The sequence below is a fragment of the Scomber japonicus genome, chromosome 2 (genome assembly GCF_027409825.1).
Source record: "Scomber japonicus isolate fScoJap1 chromosome 2, fScoJap1.pri, whole genome shotgun sequence".
Classification (NCBI taxonomy): Eukaryota; Metazoa; Chordata; class Actinopteri; order Scombriformes; family Scombridae; genus Scomber; species Scomber japonicus.
In genome coordinates this window covers 2,976,163-3,003,796 of record NC_070579.1, presented here as the reverse complement: position 1 = coordinate 3,003,796, position 27,634 = coordinate 2,976,163, and the positions used below count along the sequence as shown (strand labels likewise).

Here is a 27,634-nt window from a genome sequence, read left to right as displayed (position 1 = left end):
AGACTGCTGACACGCTGACCTTTGAACTCTCTGCTGCTGGTTGCTTGTTAAGATTTATGATCTACCTGCTTCTCCTCAGTCGGATGCTGGTTTGATCCCTTTTCTCCCTGTTTAGAGTTGGATCGTGTTATATGTGTGTTTTAAAATCAGCTTCAGGTCATGAAGGCAGTGCTGTGGGAACAGTTTGTTCAATATTACCGACTGTGACACATACTGCAGCTTTTAAAGACAAATGTGAAGCTTGTTTTTGGCCTTAAACTGTGATTTTTACCTTTTGAATGCAGTGAAGTGCTGCATTTTCCCCTGTTCTGTGTTCACATGTCACAGTTTTCTTTAAATTATATCCTCTGTGTTGCTTTGTGTGTATATTCTGATCAGTTTTACTTCACTGGTTTTAATTATTTCAGTGATTTCTGTGTAAAAACTACAATACCCATGAGCCTTGGCTGTCGTTGCCACGGAGACAGAGGTCAGTCTGAGGCACGAATCAGAGTAATATAGTTGCATTTGTCTAAATTTGACTTATCATTTCCAACATTTTCTAAGGTTTAAGGATGTTTGGCTCTGCGATTTCTGTTTCAGACAAATCAAACTTCTTATTTTAGGTGGATAGTTGAAGGAGAGGACTGTCTGTCTCAGGTTAGCTTCAGCAGATTAAAAAAGTTCAGTGAAACAGTTTGATTGGCAGTGTATCTAATAGACGTTGTCACCTGAGATCCGTTGGAGGTTTCAGTCGTTGGACAGCTGTTTTTTCTCTCTGCCTGGTTGACAGACAGCAGAGAGCACACAGAGAGATAAGAGCTCTCTTAGATATACAGTTTATGTCTGCAGCTGCTGATGCGTTCAAGGCCTGAGACAAACATCGGTACCATCTCACACCGGATGGAAGATAAACGTCCTGCTGTCCTTCACCAGCAGCCGCAACATTTCTCACTGTGTGACAGCGTCTGCAGCCTGAGTTCAGATGAGCCTCGCTGTGTGACAGGGATCTAATAAACATGGGTACGACATCAAGTTTGATGTAAGGCTCAGTGACAAATAAGTGTTGGTAAGATGAGACATTCAAAAATCAGTTAAACTAGATTTAAAAGCAGCATCAGGTTTGTTAAAATGTACATTTAGTATTTTTGTTGGTTTTATATCATTTAAATGACATTTGCACCCTTTTTTTTACCAAAAGTAAGACTAAATGCTCCGGAAAATGTCAAATGGTGTAACCACAAAAGAATGATAGATATTAAATATTTGATCAGCTACAGTTCATTTCATGCTGCATTCCTATTGGTTGGTCAGTAGACGTTGGTCATAGCAGCAGTCATTCTAACATTTCTGTCACTGTTAAGAGTTTTGTCCCAGACTTTCTTTTGGTCTTTGAACCTTTCTCACAGTGCAACGTAATACCACCAAAGGTATCATCACATTTCTTTCACGTTGGTCATCTTTCATCTGGAACAGCACAGAACACAATGGGGCAGTTTGCAGGGGACAAACACACCTTCAACTAACGTTTTAAAATTGATTTTGCCATTTTGTGCCTTTTTATTAGAAAGAGAATCAGCAGAGGTTTCCAGTTGCAGGTTCATGGGAGGGACGGGGTGGTGGGGGGCAAAACCTCTAAGACAGTTTCTTTTGTTAGCTTTTGTTTTGTCTATTTGCATTTGTTCTTGTCCTTTGAGCTCTCAGGGCCGCCGTCGCATCGTGTGGTTTATCACTTTATCTGTAGCATCAAACAGATGAACTCTATCAGTCTGCAGCCTCCAGCGTTGTGTCTCGCTGTGTGTTTGTGTGTGTCTTGTGTGTTTGTGTGGATGAAACCTGACAGGCGTCGGTTGAGTGTGAACAACAAGCCTTTCACATGAATGAGATCAGGATCACCTTATCTTCTCAAGTCAAATGATAAACAGATGATGGTTTTCTGCCTCCTTGGTGGTTTTCTGCCGTCTCATAAACTCACAAAGTTCTCGTTCCCGTACCAGACACATATGACCAATGGGGAAGTGCCCCGCATTTATAACCTCATCCACTGATTCAGACCAGAGCAAAGCAGCTATAGGTAATCCAAAGTCTCAGAGTCAGCAGCCAGAATCGACAGCTGGCATCACCTCGTTATCACCTGCTGTGACGTCATCGACACCCTGCTGCTCTGAAAGATCAACCGTCACAAATCAAACATGCTGATATTTGTCACGTTACAACATTCAGATCCACTGTGTGTTACTTTTATGTTGCTACCATCAAATACTGTACAGTACAGTTTCAGTACACTCCACCAAATAGTGATTTTTCCCTCTAAACTTCTCACATGCTTTCATTTCAATAAATGTTCAAATGATCCAATATTTCAGCAAAAATCAAAGATTAGAGAAAAAGTCCAAAAACTGAAAACACATTTGTGAGTCAGAACTTTGTTTTTTCTTCTTCCCTCTCCCATTAATCATCTCAGCAGCCCTCACATTTATCTGCTGACCCTTTGGAGGGACCCCACCCCTAGGTTGGGAACCACTGGACTAAACTAGCTAACTGTATATAAAGTAGTGTAAACTGGCTAACTGTATATAAAGTAGTGTAAACTAGCTAACTGTATATAAAGTAATGTAAACTAGCTAACAGTATATAAAGTAGTATAAACTAGCTAACCGTATATAAAGTAGTATAAACTAGCTAACTGTATATAAAGTAGTATAAACTAGCTAACTGTATATAAAGTAGTATAAACTAGCTAACTGTATATAAAGTAGTATAAACTAGCTAACTGTATATAAAGTAGTGTAAACTAGCTAACTGTATATAAAGTAGTGTAAACTATCTCCACCTAATGATGTCATAATACTGCAGTACTTTTACTGTATGTGTTTTTAGTTTCCATCACTGATTTTCTAATGCCCTCTTAGAGCTTTTAATTGTAGTTTTGGAGGATAACCAGAGACAGAAACAAGGATTACAGTGTTGGTATTGTGGAGGTGAAGAATGATCATCGTCACTGAGACATGAACTGAAGCTGTTTTGTGTAACTCTTCTGGCTTCGCCTCGGACAGAGAGGATACCCTTCATGGTTACACTTCATGGTGTTCTGGGCTCAAACAGTAACTGTGGCATTTGTTCCCATTCAGTGTGAGGCGGATTTCAGTTAATGAGGTTAAAAAGATCCCTTTCTTCGGACTGAATGGGAAGTTATTGTATAGAATTCCTGTGGGCTGACAAAGCGAGCAGAGCTGCAGAAGGAGGTCGAGCTGGAGGAGAGTCCAGGACCTCAACGTTTCATTGGTCGACCTTCTGCAGCTCTGTGGTGTTGTACCAGTCTGTAAAACATGACGAAACCAGCTCATCTGCTCAGTCTCACTCAAACATTAACTCTTTAAAAACAAAAAAAACTCCACACATATACGTCTCCTTCACTGTTTTCTTTGTGTGTTCCTTCCTTCACGGTCACGGCTGACACCCGTTCCCCTACCCGTGCCCCTCAGAAATGTTCCCAGCTGGTCAATAATCCTCTTTATGGAGGCCCATTTCCACTAACACAGCAAATCACCACCGAGTGTTTCTTTTGTCGTTCTCAAGTGCTTTTTTTCTCATTATTATCTAAGAGTATAATGCTCTCTCATAAGTCATAATAATGAAACAGTATCTCATGATTTTGAGAAACTTTCTGAGATACTAAGCCAAGGAGATCGTACTTCATAATGAGTTTTCCATAGTTATTAGAAATGAGGTCATAGTTATGAGACATTACGTAATAGATGCTTACTCATAATTATGACTTCTATACTGTTTGTAATTTCTAATTTATAAGTTTCTTCTAATTATGAGTTGTCATAATTATAAAATAGTGTAAAAGATGAGATACTAAGACATTATAATTAGATATTAAGTAAAAAAAATAGAGATACCATGTCATCAACTGTAAGTTTCACGAAATTAGTGTTTTGTAAGTCATAATTACAAGACACTTTTTCATAATTATACAAAGTTTCTCATGATTATGAGGTATTAAGGAATAATAACTACAGCCCTCACAATTCAGTAGCACAACAATGCAAACTAAAGCGACTTATTTCATAATTATGAGAAAAAAATCATAATTGGTGGATGTTTTTTTTCCTTGTAGCAGTATTGGGCCTCCATACAAACACGTACAGTATGTTAAGTGTTTTGTCTGACAGATCCTTCACTAACAGATAAACTGAACCTGTCGCCTCTTCCAGATAAACACTAATGGACTGGTGGCTGCTGTTGAGCCTGACGCTGAGGAGGAGTATCTGGGGAAAATGCCCGCCAGTTTCAGAATGATCGCAGCGCTCCTCGGAGACCTGGACACCAGTGACGGACAGGGAAAGGTCTACTTCAGAGAGGACAGCAAACCGGCTGTACTGAGCCAAGTCACCAAGCACATCAGGCGAGCTTTTCCCGGAGATGATGGAGTGGATCCAACCAGCGCCCTCATCGTCACCTGGGAGAACGTGGCCGCCAAAGGCACCTCTGGACGGGGGGACGGACTGGACACTAAGGTGAGGGACAGAATAAGGAGCCATTATTATAAGCAAGTTAATGACACTGGCAAGATACTGCATCACATAAGAAATGTTTATGTGTTATGAGATTATAAACTAACCTTCCTATCCGTATCCCTTTTTTTTGGATGAGAGCAACACAAATTGCATAATTGTTGTTGATTTCTAAAATTGTACGGTTCTCAAAATATAGGTGTGATCACATGCTGCAGTTTAATGTTAGAGGATCCCCTTATAATTACCAGTGGTTTACACCAAAGCTGTGAAGAAATCTGAGAAAAAAAACAAACAAACAAAACTAAGACCAGCAGCACAGTTGAAGAAGATTACTGGTTGTGACACCTTTTGTTTAACTCTGTAAACGTCTCATTGAGATTAAAATCCCTTTTTTCCAAAAGACTCCTGGCAGCATAAACATGTGTCAAACACCACAAACAAGTAGACACAATATCCAGTTGATATGCAGTACAAGGACAAAAGAGAAGAAATCCAGTTATGATGCATAAACAGGTACAATTGACTTAAATTCTCCAACAGTTATCAGCTCTGACAGTTTCAGGTTGTTCTGTAGGTGACGTATTTAGAAGCTTTTTTGCCTTTTTCTATTATAATTCTGGGGACCATCTGCAGTGACTTTGTGTCCAGCTGCTCAAAAACATGAAAGAACTCAAGGAAAGCCTGCAGTGTGGATACACAAATACACAAACATAAGTTAAAGCATTTTATATGATACAGTGCCATGTGTTTCCTTTTTGTTTGTAGCTGAACAATAGTGTAAGGCCAGTAATGCTGTCTGAGTCCGGATGGATGCAGAAGATTCATTGTGGTAGTCCTGCTACTATGTTCGTTTCCTGCAGCTTAAGCCTGGTTTGTTTCATAGTCTGACCCTGAGCTATTACCTGTTCACCGAGTCCAGTTTTCCAGCTGCTCAATAATCCTCCTAAACATGTGCAGCCAGACAGAACTCCCATATTATTTTCTGTGTGCTGCTTGCCAGATTGTGACTCCAGTGCATTAATGTCCTCCAGAGCACAGCTGGTCTTCATTCTGATCTGATCTGATTAACAATGCACTGTTTCAGACGGAGTGACTGCTTAATGGGTGAGATATTTGGAGTTGGAAGCTGGTGACATAGTGACTATTTGTGGAGCTAATAGGTGAGCTAATAGGTAATATGGTGATGCTAGCCAGCCACAGCAGCCTACCGAGCTAGCTAAATTGTTAATTACCAGTTAGAAAGCTCTCCAGTTCAGTTACTAACTTGACAATAATGGGGTTTTCCAGTAATGGGACTTATCGAACTGTAACTGAACTTGTATCTGTTTTTCTGGGTTTTGCATTTTGCTCCACTGTTATCCACCTGCTCTGGAGACAAATTCAGGGACTTAATGTTGACACCCTTAAGGAGGGGGTACTAAGTCAAATTCCAAGTACTCACAGAGTAGGGACAAAGGAATACTTGCAGGGCTGTAACTCATGATCAGTCAAGCAGATGTCTCGTCACATCTCAAGTACAACATACACTACAGTGGAACAGTAACCATTTCAATTCAACATCGGCAATAACACAATAAAGAACACATTGTGGACAAATGAAGACTTCTGTCCTAGTATTGACTTTTTAATGATACACTGTACATCCGACAGTGGAAAAGCCGGGCTCAACGAGTTCTCAAAGGTTCAGGTGATGGGAAGTTCAGGTTATGGGTTTATTCAAGACACTTAAAGTATCTGTACCATCATCTCCCGTCTCGTTACTGACTGCAGATCATGGTGCATCCCTTTGGTGAAGCAGTTTGTACTCTGGCTGAACAGGGCTCTATAAAATTGATTGCAAATAACTACCAGCCAGAATAAAAAGTCAGAAGAACTGGACAAGCAGAGGAGCAAAACTAAGAACTGGTGTTCAACATCTTCTTTGTACTTTCAGAGAAACACTTTCCAGCTGGTTGTGGCCTTGATGGCATCGTCCTCCTACGCTATCCTCTTGTACCCCAAAAACAGCCTGAAGTTCCACTCCACTTCAGTAGGGGGCGAGGATAAGGTCCTAGAAGTTGGCTTCAATGAAGGCCTTGTGAAGGGCTGGTGGCGAACCACCCAGGGGGCGTACTTCCGCAGCACCACAGATGACGAGACCTCCATCAGGGAACTTACTGAGTATGAATCTGATGTCACTGTGTGATCCCTTGTGAACTTGTAATGTTTGTTTTGTGCTTGAAAATACATGTTACATCTTTTGCAAAGTTTTGAAAGACACAAGCAATAGCAGTTTTGCATACAGAAATAATTAGTACAAACTAATTATTATATATTATATATAATTAGAGTACAAACATGGCCACACCCCACACACTTCTGCTCAACCCTGTGGCGGTGCACCATCACCTGATTTGATCTGAATACAGCCTTTGAACCAACAAATGCAGCTGTTGCAGCTCCAAAAAGCAATAAATGAACATTCAAGATTCCAAACTGTTTGGACAATACATATTTAATAAGACCTGCAGCAAATCTAAAAAATTGACATCATCGTCAGTAAGTCATTGTTTTGTGCACCCGTCTCTTTGAAGCCTTTGAAAAGTCTACATTAATTGGAGAAAATCTGGAATCAAATATACCATTGCTGATTCATGTTACACTACCTTTCCATATTAGTTTCTCATTTTCATTGACACTGATTTTTCTTTTTTCTTTTCTATATCCAATCAGAAAGACCAACTCAGGACAGAGTGGGGTTTGGGTGTATGAGATCGGATCCTCACCGTTCTTTTTCGACATCACATCAGGAATGGTTACCAGCCTTCCTGAGGGAGAGGATACCAGCGAAGTCTCTGTTACTATGTTGCCAAGGGAACCTGAGACCCAGACAACAAGGACGACTGAAGCTGTACCAGAAGACAAGGAGATATTCCCAACTGAGCGTCCCGCTGAGTACCAACCCAGTTACCCAGAGGCTGAGACTGTTACACCAGGCTACGCAGAACCGGAGACTGAAGAGCCAGAATACGAAGATCTGGGCGAGCTTGAGCCAGAATACCCTGATTCTGAGACCGTCGCCCCAACATATGCTTCCCCAGAGAGGGTTCAGCCAAGATACCCTGAACAAACTGAGTCCCAATACCCTTACCAGCCTGAGCAACCAAGATACACCATTCCTGAACCTGGTGAGCCCAGATATCCAGTTGATCCACGGTACATCAACCCTGAACCAGTCCAACCAGTTCCACCTCATACCCGGCCCCAGCAACCTGAGATTGTCGTGGTAGATGAAGATGAAGATCTGAATGTAAATGGTAAATTATTAAAGCCCAAAGACATTTGTGTTTGAAGACTCAAAAGAGTGTGAACAACCATATTTGATTTTTTTCTCAGGGGTAATCCTGGCAAGACCTCCAGTAGAATCTTACATGTTCACACTATTTGTATATTCTTTGGTTCTCTTCACAGTATTTGCGTACAATTTGGAGACATGTGACCACAACAGGCACAAATGCTCTGCTTTCGCCGAGTGTCGGGATTACAGCAACGGGTACTGCTGCCACTGTAAGCCTGGTTTCTATGGTAACGGGAAGGACTGTGTTGCAGAAGGTACGATTCATTTTGTGCTGACGCTATCTTGGTCTGATAAAGCTGTTATTTTCCTCTCTTATCAAGTCTCTGTTGCTTTCCAGGTAAACCACAGAGAATGAATGGAAAAGTCTCAGGTCGAGTGTTTGTGGGGAACTCACCTTTGCCTGTGGAGATCAGTAACAATGACTTGCACTCATACGTGGTGGCAAATGATGGACGGGCTTACGTGGCAATCAGCAACATCCCTGACAGCCTAGGTCCCTCCCTGCAGCCACTGTCTTCCCTGGGAGGAGTCATCGGCTGGGCCTTTGCCCTGGAGCAGCCCGGCTACCAGAACGGCTTCAGCCTCATCGGTAAGTGGACATGTTGTCATTTTTACTTGATTTTTAATTGTTGCTTACAGCTCATTTTACTGCCCCAAATTAGGCAAAACATCAACTCTTGCTGCTTTAAGTATGCTGTAAATCATGAGCACAGTACATTATATAAAAAGCACCTTTTTCTTCGTTTTTTGTACGTTAATCTGTTTGGGTTTCAAGGCAAACTGTACATTTTGTCACACTGTGCTTTCATCTATCCCACTGAAGTCCACAAAAATTAGAAAACACATCAAATAACAGCTGCATCAGTATTGCAGACACTTACATGTCTTCTGATACATCCGTGTAGGCGGTGTGTTCTCTCGGCAGGCCGAGGTCATCTTCCAGCCCGGTAACGAGCGGCTGAGCATCAAGCAGGAGTTTAAGGGGATTGATGAGCACGACCACCTGGTGGTGAGCACAGAGCTGGAGGGACGTGTTCCCGCCATCCCGGTAGGATCCACCGTCCAGATCAACCCATACAAAGAGATCTACCAGTACGACCAAAACTGTAAGGATGACATACAAACACACAGACTGACTAACTACAAAAGTCTGATAAATGTTAGTATTGGCATGTTTAGTGATAGTGAGTCACTGTCAGACCAGTAATTCCCACCAGTATAAGTGTTTTCTTTTGCTCTTTGTCCTCCTCCCAGTGATCACTTCCTCCTCCAACCGCGACTACACCATCACCTCCTCGGACGGCGACGTCCAGACCAGAAACTACAACTGGCGTCAGACCATCACCTTCCAGAGCTGCCCTCATGATGAGACCAACAGGGCGGCGCCATCTGTCCAGAAGCTCAGCGTGGACCAGATCTTTGTGATGTTCGACGCCGACAACCACCTGATACGCTACGCCATGAGCAACAAGATCGGCTCCGTCCACAGTGAGTTCTGAAGTTTAACGTATCTGTGTCTGCAAGTGATTTGATTAAACCCCAAAGAGGTTATAAACCCAAATTACCGCAAACAAAAACGTTTTAATCTTTAAGTCTTACATATTTTAGAACTATCTTGTCATTAAGAAAATTACAACACCACCTCAACTATGTCTTCTAATAGGTTTGTTCTAAGAAGCAGGATTACTAAATGTCTAAATGTAAAACCTGAGACAGAACCTTTGACTTGCATACTAAAGTTTTCAGTTTTTTGTCAACAATGTTATTCAGTTAATTCAGTAAAACTGGGGCCCAGATGATAAAATCTATCCACCAGCAGCACCTTAAGGTTGAAATCTTCAGTGTTTAGTGTTAGGCGGAGAACTCAACAACACGTTCAAATGAGTCTGTAGTTCACGTTTCATCATCAAAAAGCTGCGACTGAAGTGACCGTCATCAAGACCAGTTAGCTTAAAGATCCACCAGTTTTGTTGCTTTACTCTCAGATAATCAGATAACCTTCTGTGCACTGACAGCTGCAGGTTGTCATGTCTCCTAACCCCCCCCCCCCTCACTTCTCCAACCAAAGTTACACCTTTGTTGCTGGTCGTCTGTCAGGGACAGTCGGAGAGCCGTGAGTGTTATTACCCAGAGGAATGCACTGAAACACGCCTCCGACAATTTAGTGCCTCTGTGGTGTTTGCAGCGCAACATCAGAGGAAGATAAACAGTAATCTGAGCGCGGCTGTATTTCCTCAGCTGCAATCAGAGAGCCTGTGACAGCGTTGGCAGGGGTGAAGGTCAGCGGCCGATGTCAACGAGATACCAACCTTCAGTCCACAGCAGGGACCAGACTGAAGGGGTGGGGGGGCATTAGAAGCATCTTTTGAGAGGGGGTTAAAGGTAAAAGTGGAGTTTGGGGGCTGATGATAGGATGCTTGGGGGTTCAGAGTTAGAAAAGCAAACACAGCTCAGCTGGAGTTTGTTGGCAATAAGTGGAACATCTGGGTCGTGTTTCCTGTGAAGAGCTGAACTTCAAACATGGAGCTCCAACGATCAGCTGCATGAGGGAACAACACTGTGGTGTCATTTCATGGTTTAAGTCATTTTTTTGTTCCAGCTTCTTAAATGTGATGATTTACTGTTTTTCGTGGTTTCACATAAATGAATTAATCATCTGTGGGTTTTATACTGTTGGTTTAAACAAAACAACACATGTGAAGGCGTCAACTTGGGCTCATGAAACCTGTGATGGACATTTTTCCCTATTTTTGACCTTCAAAGGATTAAACATAGCTTGACAGCATTTCTGTGGTTATCTTTATGTCTAAAACGTGAACACCTTACTAATGTTTTTCTACGCTGGCTGTGAGAACCAATATGAATGACAAGACTTTGGAACCAATCTCCTTCTACATACAGGTTAATGGTTAAATACAGCAGCACCCTCCATGTGGCTGCACTGACAAAGCATGATACACAATGAAGTGATTTAAAGGAATTACTAAATCAAACCAAGTCGGACAACAACAGCTTGCGGTTGCTCTGAAATTCCAGCACAATGGAGCACTGAGCAGATGTGACTCAAAGCAAACAGTAAACAGTATTATAATTATATGATGGTTTTGAAATGTGTGTGAAAAGAATTTGCGGAGTTGATTTTTAACCTGCAGACTGTTTTTTGTTTTTCTAACAGGCGGTAATCCGGAGCAGAATCCCTGTTTCACGGGCCGACACGGCTGTGACATCAATGCTATGTGTAGAGCAGGTGAAGGCCTCCAGTTCACCTGTGAATGTGCGTCTGGTTTCACCGGAGACGGACGTTACTGCAGCGGTAAGACTGTCACAACAGGGCTGCATCATGTTTGGTTCAAGTACAGATGAGACAATGAAATACGCAGATATGTGTATAAGTTTTCCATACTTTCATCATCGTTACTGGCTGTGGAGATTTTGTTTATTAATCGATTAATTGTTATTAAATGTCAGAAAATACCGAAAATGCCCATTATGATTTAAACAGAGTCCAGTAATGCCTTTTTAAATGTCTTATTTGGCAGGACAACAGTTTTAAAACTCAAATGTATTCAGTTTATTATCATGTGAGACAAAGAAAAACATAAAATCATCACATTTAAGAAGCTGAAAGTAGCAAATATGACTAAAATGATTATACAATGATTAAAAAACAGTTCCCAATGAAGTTTCTTTTCATGATTAATTGACTGAATCAATATTTATCACTCCTGTCCATGTTATTGGTGATTTATTGGCAGATATCGACGAGTGCAGGGAGACTCCTGATGTGTGTGGACCCAACGCCGTCTGCAGCAATCAGCCGGGAACGTTCCACTGCGAGTGCTCGACCGGCTTCGTGTTCGCCAGCGACGGAAAGACCTGCATCGGTGTGTGTCTGTGTGTGTGTGTGTGTGTTTATGTGTGTGTGTGTGTGTGTGTGTGTTCACAGCTGTGTGGGGGGGTGGAGTGTGTATTTCCCGTGTGTGTGTGAGAGTCTCTGTTTGAAGAGTCTCTTATTGCACTTACAGATGTTGTAAAAAAAAAATAAAAAAAAACGCCCACAGACATAAACAATGAAGATCGTCTCAGTGCAGACACAACGTCGTTCTTTGATGAACTCAATACAAACCTGAACCAGAATCACTGCTAAACACATCTGCATGTCTGAAGTACAAGAAGAAACAAAGAATTACAGCTTTTTTCCTCTTTAACTTTTGGACGATAATTCATTTTTCTCAGTGTTGTGCAGATAATGTCCCTGTTGGATAAATAATGAAACACTTCAGCGTAGATATTACAACACATATTTTATCAAAAGCATATGAACATTTTCATTCATCTTGTTCATACCGGCCATTATTAAAGTGCTGAGACCTCATTTAGTGTAAAAATGTCATTTAAAAGTAGATGATCAGCTTCTATTGAGCTTCAGCAGTGTGAGTTAGTCATATCAGTGATATCTGACACATCTACAGTCTGCATCAGATTCCCTCTTAGTGTTTCCTTCCTTCCTTCCTTCCTTCCTCCCTCCCTCCCTCCCTCCCTCCTTCCTCACTCCTTTCCTTCATTCCTCCCTCCCTTCCTCCTTCCTCCCCCCTTTCCTTCCTTCTTCCTTCTTTCCTTTCTTTCCTCCTTCTTTCCTTTCCTCCTTCCTTACCTTCCCTCATTTCCTTCCTTCCTCCCTCCTTTCCTTCCTTCTTTCTTCCTTCTTTCCTCCCTTCCTTCCTCCTTCCCTCTCTCCTTTCCTTCCTTCCCTTTCTTCTTCCTTCCTTGACTCCAGGACAACAGGAGGGTTAAAGTATCTGATCAGCTTCTATTGAGCTTCATCAGTGTGAGTTGTTATAGTTATTATAGTTACTATGGTAACAGTGTGACTTAGTCATATCAGTGATATCTGACACATTTACAGTCTTTATAGCATCAGATTCCCTCTTAGTGTTTCCTGTGTCTCTGTGGTGGAAGTATAGGAACACAAAGACTTTGCTACTAAAAACACTGTAACGCTGAAACATAGAAGATGAAGATTTGACTCATTTGGACGCTGAAGCTTCATATTAGCTTCAGATACTGTAAAGACTTCACCTGACTGAACACGGGTCGAGTTTATTATGTTAACACATACAGGCAATGCATCACGTTTATTTACAGCATTTATAATACACATCCATCACTGGGTGACGATGTTGGACCATCTGAATCTGATTAATTATTCATGTATTGGTGATGATGTTCTGTACAGCAATGCTAACGGTGTGTGTCGTCCTGCAGTGGAGAACCGGCCGGTGGACCACTGTCAGAGAGGAAGTCACGACTGCGATCTTCCTGAGCGAGCTCTCTGCAGCTACACCGGAGGCTCGGCCTACATCTGCACCTGCCTGCAGGGCTTCGACGGCGACGGCCGGGTGTGTCGGGGTGAGTTCACTGAGTTTCCTGTCAGCAGACCTTGGGCTGAGTCCAGGTGACGGCTGCTCCTCGCTGTTGTGACTGGTTTCTTCATAATCCTCCATGTGGTCTGTGATGAAGGTCGCAGTTAGGTTCAAACAATACTGAAGTAGCTCACATCTGTACGTAAGAAAACACTGCTGGATTAACAACCTGTGGGGCAAAAGCTTGTTCTTGGCCTCCAGTTGAGTTCTAGAGACTAAATTATTCATTGATTTGAACAATTAGATTTGAAAGCAGGTCACTTTTAAAGCAAACATTCTCTGTTAGCAGCTTCTCAGATGTGAATATTTGCAAGATTTCCAATTTTCTATGATAGTAAATTCGACATCTTTGTGTTTCTGACTGTCAGTTGCTGTTTACACGCAGATCTTCCGGTTTCACAAACGATTTTCAGTCATAAATTACAGATACATTTGTGAGTCTTACAGTCGTCAACTAAATGTGTTAAAAAGTACACGAGAGGAAATTATATCTCTGCAGATTGAATATTGAAAACTTCTTTGATTTTTGCTGAAATATTGGATCATTTGAACATTTATTGAAATGAAAGCATGCGAGTAGTTTAGAGGGAAGAATCAGTATTTGGTGGAGCTGTTAACAACTCATAGACATCTGAAATGTGAGCCGACTACACACTGCTGACTGTAAGACTGTCTGTAGTGGTCATTTGTACAGAAAAAACAAATTAAGCTTTAAACCAAACATAATCAAAAGGCCACTGATGCACTATGAGGATGTAGTTTAACGCAGGCAGAAGAAGATTAATGTCCATTTCAATCTTGTGTTTTGTTTGGATTTATTGTAACAGAAAAGAACAAAGTCAAACCATGGCTGCTGCTGCCTCTCTCACACTGGTAATAAACCATAGGCCCACCCAGGTGCATGCTGGTCCTCAATGTCCCAATGTGCTACTTCCTCAAATAACCTACTACTCAAAAGAACCCACAGTGTTTAACCAATTACCAAAAATAAACTATAATACCAACTACACAAATCTAAATATACTAAACAAAAAAATCACATCTAAATAAAGCAAACAAAGGTTGGAAAGCCCGGGTTTCATGCCTGAAGCTTCTTTGGTCAAATAAACAGAAGAAAAAATGATGCACAGATGCAAACTGCGGCTTGAATGTTGAATCATGTGGTAAAACGGGTCCCAGAGCCACGAGAATGTAGTCTAATCAGAGTTAATTTCATACCTCAGTGCTGCAACTTCTGAATAAATGTTTGATTGATCACATTAATAGATCCAGATGTTAATGATGATGATGGGTGAACTGGAGGTCTGATGCCTCTGAGCTGTTGCCTAGGTGATAGTCCAGCCTGGATGGAGAGTCAGCGGGTTCAGCTGGAGTGTGTGTGTGTGTGTGTTAACATAAACATAATAAATCAAAGTTCTCTCGGTTCATTAACCAAGCAAGTAAAATAACGACACAATCCAAACTCAATTATCACTACTGTATACCCGAAGCAGTAGAACGAACCAACCTCATCACAGAGGCACGAGTCCTTCCAGTTATTACCATCAGGCCAAAAGAAACACAAACCGGAACTCCTTCATTCCTACTGCCATGTATATGTGGGAGGGACAGCTGTGGTTACATCACTTCTTCTGTGTATTAGTAATACTAGTAGTAGTCCAGATATATAACAGTAGAATAACCTTGGAGGTCAGGGGTAGCATCTAAACGTCTCCTGTCAATCGATACCTGCAATCGATCCTTTTTGCACCCAGAGCTAGAAAATATGACTATTTGTATGGACTTGCTCACATCCAATCAACACAAGCGTTCTTGCATTTAATACATCATGTGATTGGTCCACTGCCACAGCAGCTACGACCCGTCTGTGGTGGTGAAGTCATGGTGAATTTGAGTTAGCTCGTTTAGCAGTTCAGCAGCAAAGATGCCTCCTAAATGCTCTAAAGTGAGTCTACACTACACGCCTGTTACACACGATAACAGACAGAGACTCAGTGTGTTAATGGGAATATAATGAAGTACTCAGCTGGTACCAGGATCACTTTAAGGGTACTTGGATTGGTGGTGTTATCATCATTTCTTAAAGGATACCCAGTTTTATGTTCAAAGCTGTCATTTTACCATGAGTGAGCCTGATATATATCTAATCCACACATGATGGATTGTTTCAAATATGTGTTAAGTCATTATTTAAAGATACAGTGCTCTGTATGGAAGCAGGTTTACATAATTGTCATGTGATCACAATGTGTGCAGTGTTTGGATCCAGCAGTAAAGCAAATTCATTGGTTTGTATTAAAGCAAAGTGAACCTAAAACCGTAAATCAGCCTCATTCAGACAGTTTAACAACCTTTAAAACATAACACTAAAGAAGCTTCAGGCAGGATGTGAACTTGTATTCCTGACATGTTAATGCATTTCCTTACACATAACTGCAGAGTTACACGTGAACTTGCAGAGCTTGCAGACTTTCTCTCAGACAGAAGCTGGAGAATCAGTTCAGTGCGTTTTGTTCTTCTTCTGTGAAACATAAGTCAGCGCTGTGGGACCCGGGGACAGGAAATGCACAACCCTGCCTTACAGCTGTGCAGCTCATCTCCTACATATACATCCACCCTCACCTCCGCTTTTTCCCCTTTTTTTCTCTGTCTATCATCGGCTCAGCTCTGGTGAGTCTGAGATGAAGAATGTTTAAAACACTCTGAGTGGAGGGAAATCTACAGAGGAGAGGACGACACTCTGAAACTCCTCAGTTCAGTTTTCTACAACTTAAACACTAAATCTGCTGTTTTGAGCTCATGAATTACATGTATACTCAGTCTCTCACTTTATTTTACTATCTATTGATCCTGTTCACATTTTATATATACAGTAATAAGTATATAATACAGTAATTCTGTCCTTTTGACCCCCAAAAATCTGTCAAAATCCATAACTGTGGACACATATTGATTAATGCAGTCTTTATTTAAAGGGACATATTCTGCTGTTTGTGGTTTCGTTTCATTTATATCCTGTTCTGTTGGATATTAAACATGGTCAAAGGTGCAAAAGGTCCAAAACTTGAGATGAACATATTTTGAAATGTTGCTTAAAGAGACAGGAGCTAAAATGGCCTGTTAACAGACTGAGGCTGAACTGAGCGGCTGCATAAAAGACCAGTAGAAGATAAATAAGGAATTTTTAACTGGAAATCATGCAAAGATATTCCAGTAGAGACTCAGAATATAACAAATGAATACATGAAAATAACATAAAATGTCAGAAATGGACAGAAACGTGACTATACTTTTTATTTTTTATAGATGTTCGGACAATGCAGTAAAAATTTGAGTAACTCTTGAGTGACAAACTGGTTACTGATTCTCAGAACGGGCACCATCACGAATCCAATATGACTGTTGAAGCTCAAACTTGGAAACCTTTAAATTGAAACTTTCTGACTGGATTTCTGTTGAGTCGCCATCTAGTGGCCAATAGTGGTACTTCATCTTAAAACACACCAAAGATGGAAGAGTTCATTTTGCTGTGAATGTTCCTATTTTCATCTTTTTTTTGTTTTTTTCTCCCATTCAGACATAGACGAGTGTCAGCAGGAACGATGCCACCGTGACGCCGTCTGCTCGAACGTGCCGGGATCCTTCACCTGTCAGTGCCGTCCTGGTTTCCATGGCGACGGCTTCCAGTGCAGCCCTACATCCTCAGGTATGTCACTTCCACACTTACTGGTTCAAATCCTCAGACTGAAGGTGAAACTTAACTAAATGATTATGTTGTGGTTTATTTTACATTTCTGCTAAACTACCATTTAATTATTTGTATGAATGAACTGAAACTACAGCTGCCTGCCAGGTAATGAGTTAAAAACTTATATTTATGTGTAGCAGAAATATAAACTACTCAAATAGGTTTGAAAGCAGCAGCGTGTTCCTTTTTTATCGTCTCTTGAGCGCTAAAGAGAGAAAAGAGAAAACATTTCAGCTCACACACACTGAAGGTGGTTTTTCCAACTATTTGTAAAACAAATGGAAGCCGAGTAAACTGTAGAGTATAAACATTAGTCCTTATAATAATCCAGCTGAAGGTTGAGTCGTATGAACACAGACGGAGCGATGCTGCTGAACTTATCAGAGTGTAAACAGATTTCACGTTAGACCTAACACACAGTCTGTGACGCACAGCTGAGAGTCCTGTTCAGGGTCATAAATCATTCCCCAAAAGAGCGGGAACAGGAAGAGGAAGAGTACTAATACTGCAGTTCACGAATACTCCATTACATGTAAAATTACTGCAGTATTATAGTGATGTAGTATGCAGTATTACAGTAAAGGTACTGCAGTATTATGAGTGATGTAGTATGCAGTATTACAGTAAAAGTACTGCAGTATTATAGTGATGTAGTATGCAGTATTACAGTAAAAGTACTGCAGTATTATGAGTGATGTAGTATGCAGTATTACAGTAAAAGTACTGCAGTATTATAGTGATGTAGTATGCAGTATTACAGTAAAAGTACTGCAGTATTATAGTGATGTAGTATGCAGTATTACAGTAAAAGTACTGCAGTATTACAGTGATGTAGTATGCAGTATTACAGTAAAAGTACTGCAGTATTATGAGTGATGTAGTATGCAGTATTACAGTAAAAGTACTGCAGTATTATTATATATGACATCATTAGATTATTAATAGTGAAGCATCAGTGTTAGAGCAGCATGTTACTGTTGTAGCTGCTGGAGGTGGAGCTAGTTTATGCTACTTTATATACAGTTAGCTAGTTTATACTACTTTATATACAGTTAGCTAGTTTATACTACGTTATATACAGTTAGCTAGTTTATACTACTTTATATACGGTTAGCTAGTTTAGTCCAGTGGTTCCCAACCTAGGGGTGGGGCCCCTCCAAAGGGTCAGCAGATAAATGTGAGGGCTGCTGAGATGATTAATGGGAGAGGAGAGAGGAAAGAAGAAAACAGTTCTGAAACATTTTTCTGAGGTCTTTCATGCAGACACCTGATTTCTCAGCTGGAGGTGTACTTTTCAGATTTCATCACCTCTCAGTCTTTCTCTGCTTGTTGTTGTTGTTTATGTTGTTGTTGTCGTCTGTTGGCGGTTTGGAGTCGACTCCTGCAGTGATTCCAGGTGTCAGCAGCTCAGAGCTCACAGCTAATTACAGCTTCACTCCTCTGCACCAGAGTTTTGTCATATTTTCATGCGTCTTTATGACCGCTGGCCTCTGAAAGGCATCATTTAGTGTCCCCTGTTAAAACCTGTCGCAGCGTCTCTTACTGTAAGTGCCACTCGCTGTTTGCTTTTGTCTGGCTGCTCTTGTCTTTGATGTTTGGCCCCTCGCTCAGGGGTCTTCTTGCTTTTTGTGGTTTTGTCTTTCCATCCCGGCTGATTGTTTGTGGCGACGTGGCGCTCTGAGGACACGCTGCTGCTGTGTTATGGCTGCTCTGAGGTTTGTCTGGCAGATACTGTTGAGGATAAGAGTGTGAAGTGAAGCGAGTGGAGGCTCTTCCAGATGTCACTGTGGCCCCTGGATGTGTGACCGCAGAGATGAAGAGACTCCTGCTCGTCTTTAATCAGCGGTTCTTCACCACAGTTCACTCACATGTTTATCTGCAGCTGCCACGTACTAAAAACCTTAAAACCTTTAAATCAGAGCTGAATATAATCTGTCTGTTTATCCTGCTCACAGATAATGTTTGCAGAGGTTACATCTTTGATAAATATTTCTGATAATACATTTTTCCATCTACACTGAGTTATTGAGTGATTTGATATACCTGCTCAGTTGATGGAAGTGTCATTAGTTGTGCAGATATTTAGTCATGAACCAAAGTAAGGCGGCAACTAACAATAATTTCCATTATCTGTCAATTAATCTGTTCATTATTTGCTGTGAAGAATGTTGATCATTGTGTCTAAAAGTCCAAGATGATGTCCTCAAATGTCTACAACTCAGAAAGATATTCAGTTTACCGTCATAGAGGAGAATAAAGAAAAGAAACCAGAAAATATTCACATTTAAGGACTTGGAATGAGAGAATTTGGGCAGTTTCTCCTTAATGAAATGACTCAAAACTATGAATCAATTATCATAATAGTAGGTGATTACTTTAATAGTTGAAAACTAGCTGATTCATCTGTTTTTTATTCTTCTATGACAGTAAACTCAATACTTTTTAAGCTGTAGACCAAACAAGACATTTGAGGATGTTGGACTTTGGGAAACACTGATCAATCATTTCATCATTTTTGGACCAAACAATAAATTGATAAACTGAAAACATAATCTAGTTGAAGCCCTTTAAAACTGATTTAACGGCAGCTCTGTACTTATCACACAGATATGAAATCTGTCTGAAACGTGTTAAATAAGCGAGATTCTCCAAACTGTAGACATCTCTCACCCTTACTGTTTTTTTATGTGTTCTCAGAGCGTGAGAAGACCCAGTGCGAACTTCAAAGAGAGAGCGCCCAGACTCCCACCGCCAGCTCCGGCTTCTTCTCCATCTTCAGGCCTCGTCCGGCCGTCAGTCAGTATATCCCACAGTGTGACGAACACGGAGCCTACAAGCCCACGCAGTGTCACACCACCATCCAGCAGTGCTGGTGTGTGGACGCCAATGGCCAGGAGATCCCCAACACCCGCACCGGACCTGGCAACACTCCTCTGTGTGAGTCACCCGCTGCTACCAAACACCATGACACTGAGTAATGTGTCAGAGTTTGAGGAACTAAACGTATTGCCATGGATAGTTTTTATTGATCAGTTAACTTGATATAGAGTTAAGTAAACAGCAGAAACTTCAAATAAATCAGTTTAGCAGTGAGCAGCTTTTTCAGGTGCTCGGCAGGTCGGTTGTTATTCCTCCGTCTTGGAGAAGTCGCCACAGTTGTTGTTGTTGTTCTTCTTCGTCTGTGGATTTTTGGCATCTCAGCTGCTTCTGTCTCTGACTCTGACATGAGAGTCAGTGGGGGCCAAACCATTTGCTGCAGGACTCTTTGTTCTTCTTGTCTTCTGATCAAGATAGTTCTTTAGGACTCTGATTCCATACATTAGCAAGACACTAGTGGGCAACAAGAGTCATTAAAAATATTCATAGTGTGTCAAATATTCATCTGAACTCCATGGTCCACTCAGTTCTCCAACTACCATCAATAACAGATTATTATTGACTCATGAACAGTAAACTGGTATAACTCTTGTCTTCCTACTCAGGTATTGATCAGACGGTGACCCCTCCTCCGGTTGGTCCGACCCCACGGCCAGATGTTCACCCCGTTGCTCCGGGAACACACCTGCTGTTTGCCCAGAGCGGGAAGCTCGAACAAGTTCCTCTGGATGGATACAACATCAAGAAGGACGAGGCCAAACCTTTCCTGCACATTCCTGTAAGACTACAACAACTTCACTGCCAACAGTTTTCCAAAAATATCTGTTGTTGTTTTCGTTCAGTTGTGTGAAAGTCGACTTTAAGAGATAATCCATCACAACACAGCCGGAGTTTAGAGAATAATATAATAACTTTATTTATATTGCACCTTTTTAAAACAGAATGAAACCCTGAAAACAAACCAACAACCATAGATGTCATAAATAGGATCAAATAAATGTCTTAATTTATTGCATTATAATGTGAATAACGTGTGCTTTTAGTGGAGTCAGATACTATCTGGATTTCACTGGTTCCAGTTCTGATACCCATCCTAACACTATTAATCTGTTGGTTATTTTCTCAATTAAATGATTTGTTGTTTGGTCCATAAAATATCAGAAAATTGTGAAAAATAGTCAGAGTTTCCCAAAGTCCAACTTGACGTCCTCAAATGTCTCAAAGATATATTCAAAGTTTACTGCCAGAGGACTAAATAATCCAAGAAATATTCACATTTAAGAAGCTGGAATCAGAAAAGTTGGACTTTTTTTCTTGAATTTCTCAAAATGATTGATCGATTATCAAAATAGATTTTATATTAATTTAATAGTTGACAACCAGTTGATTCATCGATTCATTGCAGCTCTAATTTCAATGTAAATGAAACTGAATCATAGATGTTCTCCGTACCAAACCCTTCTTCGGAGGAACCCCTGCTGCCAGCTTTTGTGCTAAACTAGGTTAAACATGTCCTGAACACAATAGCTGATAAACATCTTCTCATCTGATTTTGAGGCAGGAAGCAAACAACAGGCTTTCCATAATCCTCAGACTCCTCTTTTAAGTCCTAAACCCAAACAGGCTCTTTGAAGAAATGAACAACCAGCTTAAGCGTCTGTAGTTCTGAGGATTTTCTAAGTTTTATTCACACAAGTAGAGACACTGAAGAACATACTGTACACACTGACATCATGGATTTAGTTAAACCACTTTACACAACAGAGGCTTCTTTTTTCTCCTTAAACAATCCATGAGTTGTTCTTCAGCACATTTAAGCATAAGTTCTCTTTTCTTCTCTTGATGGGAAACATGATTTATGAAGCCTGTAAGTCATCGATCATACAGCGACGTCTATGTTCTGCAGCTCAAACATAAAGCTCTGTCACTTCACATAAAAGACTCTTTTGAAAGCGTCTCCGGATGAATGAAACTGTCTGTTTGTCCTTGTGTTTCTGTCTCAGGACCGGGTGGTGATCGCGGTGGCTTACGACTGCATGGAGAAGATGGTTTATTGGACCGATATCACCGAGCCGGCCATCAGCAAGGCCAGTCTGAGCGGAGGAGACATTATCCCAGTCATCAATAAAGGTACGGCAGACGTCACTGGAGGACGTTGAAATGTGTGAACAAGAAGTCAAATTAGTAACCGAAATGAATAAATGAATAAATCATTTTATTCAGTCATTGGAAGTTAAGAAACATTGATGAACTCAATCAATCAATCTTTATTTATAAAGCGCCAAATCCCAACAGAGTTATCTCAAGGCACTTTACACATAGAGCAGGTTCTAAACCGAACTCTCCAGATTTATATTTAAAGAGACCCAACATTCCCACATGAGCAGCACTTGGTGACAGTGGAGAGAAAAAACTCCCTTTTAACAGGAAGAACCCTCAGAACCAGACTCAGAGTGGGAGAACATCTGCCTCGACCGGTTGTGGTTAATCTGGACTTGTGTAGAATATCAAGGTTCATTTGTAGCAATAAAGTAGTAGTAGTAGTAATTGTAATAGTAGTAGTACTAGGAACAGCAGCAGCAGCAGCAGCAGTCATTGTAGTAAAAGCACCAGTAGTAGTAGTAAGAGCAGTTGTCAAGGTTCTTTTATAGCAATAAGCTTCCGTTTCATTGATATCTTGACTTGACTTTTTGTTGAAAAAAAGTGTTTCACAAGCAATAAGTTCTCCAGCTTTTTCCAAACTGGTTTACAAGATGTGTCTGAGTCTTAAAACGCCGCCCGTGTTTCAGTGTGTACAAAGAAAAATTATAACCTAATCTGTCCAATAACAGTCTGTGTGGCAGTAAGTGAAGAAGGAATTTATGTTGCCTCAAACTCATTTTGAAATGTCAACAGAATTTATTAAAACATTATTATATCGATTGTGTCACAACTACAAAAGGAATATTGAATTTGTCATCACATTGCAGCTGAGATGTGAGAAGCTAACATTTTGTTTATGAGACACGATTAAATCACTATTTTATATTTTGCTTCGTTGTCAACAGAAAAATATGTAAAAGAGTCACATGACATGATGAGCTTTATTGAATCGCCACGTTTTTGTCTATCTGGCTTTCATCAGGCCTATAATGGGCAGAATTACAACACTTCCATATGTGCTTCAATCACCCAATGGGATGACAGGAGAGATTAGAGCTCTGATTAGTGTCACTTTGTCAAACTTAATGACTCATATTCAGCATTTTCAGTCAGTAGCTTTGAGATACTGTGTTTGTTTGACTGGTCCTGACTAATCACTCAGCAGGTTTCAGCTCATATAACAACATTTTGAACATTTTGTTTCTTGTGTCCTCAGAGCTGCAGAGTCCTGAAGGCATTGCCATCGACCACGTGGCCCGCCTCCTCTTCTGGACCGACTCCATGCGTGACACTGTGGAGGTTTCTAAACTGGACGGCAGCCAGCGTCGCGTCCTGTTCGACACCGACCTCATCAACCCTCGACCCATCGTCACCGACCCAGCATACGGGTACGTGAAACTCATCAGTTAGGGCAGTAAGAGTAGTAGTAGTAATAGTAGCAGTAGCAGGAGTAGCTCATTTGTTCTCTTTGGCTCTGTTGCTGCAGACGGCTGTTTTGGGCAGATTGGAACAGAGACGGGCCTAAAATTGAGATGTCCAACATGGACGGAACGGATCGAACCGTCCTGGTGAAAGATGACTTGGGGCTTCCTAATGGTCTGACCTTTGACGCCAACAACCAGCAGCTGTGTTGGGCTGACGCAGGTGAGATGCTGGTTTATTGGATCATTGTTAGCTGCTAGTAACTGTTCTTTTTTCTTACTGGAGGTCCACATAAAAACACCAAACTCAACATGAACACCCAATGCCTCATTAGGCCTCTTTAAAGTACAAAGAAAAACTGGTGGATTGCCTGAAAGTCTGTCTCCTTACATAAAGAGAGAAAAGCTAGACTTGTTTTGCACACTTAACCAAACCCTGACAGAAACCTGAACCTCCCTCTGATCCTTCACATCCTCATTCTGATACGTTGTTCATCCAGCTGTTTTCTCACTGACGATGCTTTTTATCGATGGGTCTGCAGGTACTCGTAAGGTGGAGTGTATGGATCCTCACCGCCAGCTGAGGACACAAATCGTGGAAGGGATCCACTATCCCTTCGCTCTGGTCTCATTTGGAAGGAACCTCTACTACACTGACTGGCGGAGGTACGAGCCAAGAAACAAACGTCTCATCTGTTCACACATCAGTTTCAGTCTGGAGGATTTACATGCAGGATTTTATATAAATTCTCTGCTGGCACTCGTTTGTTCCCATGAGCTGAAGTCAAATTCTTGCATATGTATCAACCCACAGCTACAATGACACTAAAAACTAAAGTCACCTTTTCCATAAACCACAGTCGGAGTAGATTTTAAATAAACACATTAACTTTGCTGTAAACGCTACTTTCTCAGGCGCTCGGTGTTTAGACATTTATGACCGTTTTAGTTTAAAGTGTGTTTAACAGCGCCGTTAATTTGACGTGGATCAAACCTCCGTGTGTGTGGTCTCTGCTGAATGTTTACATGGTGTTTTTACTCTGCAGGGAGGCCGTGGTCGCTGTGGACCGTCAGTCCCAGAAAGAGACGGACGAGTTCCTGCCACAGAAACGCTCGCGGCTGTACGGCATCACCACGACACCGACGCAGTGTCCACAAGGTACGACTCAGTCCGGTCACATGACCAGAAACGACTAAACAAAGCAGTCGAAAGGAGATGATAAAGAGGCAGAAGATACAGTTTAAAAGGAATAGTTCAACATTTTGTAGGATAAGCTTATTTGCTTTCTTTCTGAGGGTAAGAAGAGAAGATCGCAGTCAACATGGGGTTAGCCTAGCTTAGCATAAAGACTGCTAGCAGCTAACTGCCCAAAATACAGCTAACACCTATAGAAACTAACAGTGGTTTTAGGTGGAGTTATGTGCTGGAACTAATTTCTTATATTAATACTTTTTATTTAATTACAATTAGAGCTGCAACGTTTAGCCACTTTATCAATCGAAATTTCCAAATTCTTTGATTCCAGCTTCTTATCTGTGAACATTTTCTGGTTTCTTTAGTCCTCTGACAATAAATAGAATATATCTGAGTTGTAGATTAAACAAGATCATCTTTAGGCTTTGGGAGACATTGATTGGAACATTTTTCTTCATATTCTCAAGAAAATAATTGACGGATTAATCAATAACAAAATGACTTAGTTGCAGCTCTACTTCCAGTCACTATAAGCACACATGAAACTGAACTCTGCTGGTTTCTTGTCACATGGATAGTTTTGGTTTTGAGACTCAACACAATAAAGATGATTTCCAGATTTCTAAAACCAGTAACAAACCAAATCAATGAGTCTTTGCAGTAATGGTGTGATTTGGGTGAGCTGTCTCTTTATTTCTGAGGCTGTTATATGTTGGACTCTGCCAGCTAACAGCTCTGTGGCGTCTTTATTGGACCGGAGCGCAGATGTGCTGACTGACCGTAGTAATTGATTGCAGACTTGTATAGAATGTGGATGGATATAAGCGTGGGAACTCGGGGGGTGAAATGACCTCAGGAGAGCCAGCTGTGGATCAGGAGACTCACAGCTGGCTCTGAGCCCTGAACTATACAGCAGGCAGTGATGAGAACCGGCTTCACTGTCTGCGTCCACCTGCTGCTTTCTCAGTAACGCCCAAATACACTTCCTAAAGCTGCAGACTCATTATTTCTATTTTTTCCATGTTTGGATCCAAACCAACAATGAAGTGATCTACTAACAAGTACTATGTGTGTATCAAAGCTATTAGAAATACATCAGTGAACCACACCACTACACTGGGTGATGTGTTTGTTCCTGAAGACGATGGTTAATGGCTTCAAAGACTAATCACATACTTCTTTAGCGTCTTCGTTGGTGGCACCAAATCATTACAGACAAATGAACCCAATAAACCTACTGATGGTTTATATGTAAGAACAGTATAGTGGAGCTTAGTGTAAAAGTGTTCCCTCCCCTTCTGCTACGGATGGCGACCGTTGAGGGTGAGAAGTGTTCAGTTTCCACACTCAACTTTCTGACTGTTTTGAGTGAAACCATCCAGGTTGTCATAATGCTGCATGTTTCCATACTTCTCAGTGTGAACGTATGACCTCAGAATATGAAGAAAAGTAAGACGAGAAGAAGAGATTGGAGACATAGTATAGTTCTTTGTAAGGCAGAAGTCACTGAGCATGAGCAGAAACATGGTTCTGTTTACAGCTTCACTAGCTTGTTGTGTTACATATCAAACTCTTAGCTTCATACTACATTATACATTTCTCAAAAGAACTTCAGTACAACGTCCAGAGGTTGTGATGTTTAGCACAACACGCTAGCAAAGCTGTAAACAGAACCGTGTTTCTGCACATGGTCAGTGACTTCTGCCTTACAAAGAACTCTGCTGTGTCTCCAATCTCTTCTTCTGTTCTTACTCTTCTTAATATTCTGAGGTCAATGTTGATTTTCAATGTGCTTCTTTCTCCTCTCCTTCCTCTCTCTCCTCTCTACTTCAACCGGTCCAGGCAGATGTTCTCCCACTCTGAGTCTGGTTCTGAGGGTTCTTCCTGTTAAAAGGGAGTTTTTTCTCTCTACTGTCAACAAGTGTTGCTCATGTGGGAATGTTGGGTCTCTTTAAATGAAACCTGAAGAGTTCGGTTTCGACCTGCTCTATGTGGAAAGAGCCTTGAGATAACTTTGTTGTGATTTGGCGCCATACAAATAAAGATTGATTGATTGATTGATTGATTGATTGATTTATTGATTTCTGTTCGCATAAAGTATGGAAACATGCAGCACTATGAGAACCTAGTTGGTTTCTGTCAACACAGTCAGAAAGTTGAGTGTGGAAACTATGAACACTTCACCCTCAACGGTCGCCATCTTGGCTCCATAGCAGAAGGGGAGGGAACACTTTACACTAAGCTCCACTATACTGTTCTCACATCTAAATCATCAGTAGGATTATTGGGTTCATTTAACAGTCTGTAATGATTTCCAGTAAGTGAGCAACAGCTGTGTTTTGATTTGAGACACAAACCTGTTGAAATATGTAAAATACACAACTAAGTACACAGTGTACCAACAGAAGTATGTGATTGAGACTCTGTGGAGACTGAACACATGATCACTGTTATTAGTGTTTGGAGCCGTTTCTAAACTAACCTGTCAGTGTTGTGTTCACTACTGGTGGGAAAAATCATCAGTTAAAGCAGATATAAAGTAATATGTTCACTAACACTCTTCCTCCTCTTCCTCCTCTTCAGCTTTTAACTACTGTGCTAACAACGGCGGCTGCTCTCACCTGTGTCTACCGCGGCTTGGCGGTTTCACCTGTCGTTGCCCGGACGCCGCCGACGGCCAATGTGTGGAGAGAAACCTGTGAGGAAGGACGGCAGAGCAACCGTAATGCTGCTGCTGCTGCTGGGAGAGAAAAAAACTACAAAAACAAAAACACACTTAACTGAATTTTGGTGTTTCTTACTTGAATTGAAAGTTTCCACCATTCTTTTCTGGACGGCTGCTCAAACCTCACTGTATTTATGATGATGTCACACTTCAGGTGAGGTAGTCGGCTCTCTTCCTGCCGTGTTTAAAGAATCAGATTTGGGTTTTCTGATTGGTTTGTGCATTGTGTTCCTTATAAAAACCTCCTGACTGAAGAGTTTT

General features: G+C 41.2%; 1 protein-coding gene across 1 annotated transcript in view; it reads left to right on the top strand.

The window, feature by feature from the left end:
* Positions 1-27,350, top strand: part of LOC128378714 (nidogen-1-like) — a 35,836-nt gene extending 8,486 nt beyond the window's left edge. The window contains exons 2-20 of the mRNA XM_053338296.1: positions 4,203-4,505; positions 6,439-6,665; positions 7,218-7,801; positions 7,956-8,096; positions 8,180-8,431; positions 8,748-8,948; positions 9,097-9,330; positions 11,018-11,155; positions 11,598-11,726; positions 13,108-13,251; positions 16,843-16,971; positions 19,711-19,950; positions 20,496-20,668; positions 21,894-22,020; positions 23,249-23,420; positions 23,519-23,676; positions 23,996-24,119; positions 24,500-24,612; positions 27,232-27,350. Of these exons, the coding sequence (XP_053194271.1) occupies positions 4,203-4,505; positions 6,439-6,665; positions 7,218-7,801; positions 7,956-8,096; positions 8,180-8,431; positions 8,748-8,948; positions 9,097-9,330; positions 11,018-11,155; positions 11,598-11,726; positions 13,108-13,251; positions 16,843-16,971; positions 19,711-19,950; positions 20,496-20,668; positions 21,894-22,020; positions 23,249-23,420; positions 23,519-23,676; positions 23,996-24,119; positions 24,500-24,612; positions 27,232-27,350 (3,708 nt within the window). The remainder of the gene's footprint in view (positions 1-4,202; positions 4,506-6,438; positions 6,666-7,217; positions 7,802-7,955; positions 8,097-8,179; positions 8,432-8,747; positions 8,949-9,096; positions 9,331-11,017; positions 11,156-11,597; positions 11,727-13,107; positions 13,252-16,842; positions 16,972-19,710; positions 19,951-20,495; positions 20,669-21,893; positions 22,021-23,248; positions 23,421-23,518; positions 23,677-23,995; positions 24,120-24,499; positions 24,613-27,231) is intronic.
* The last annotated feature ends 284 nt before the right edge of the window (positions 27,351-27,634 follow it).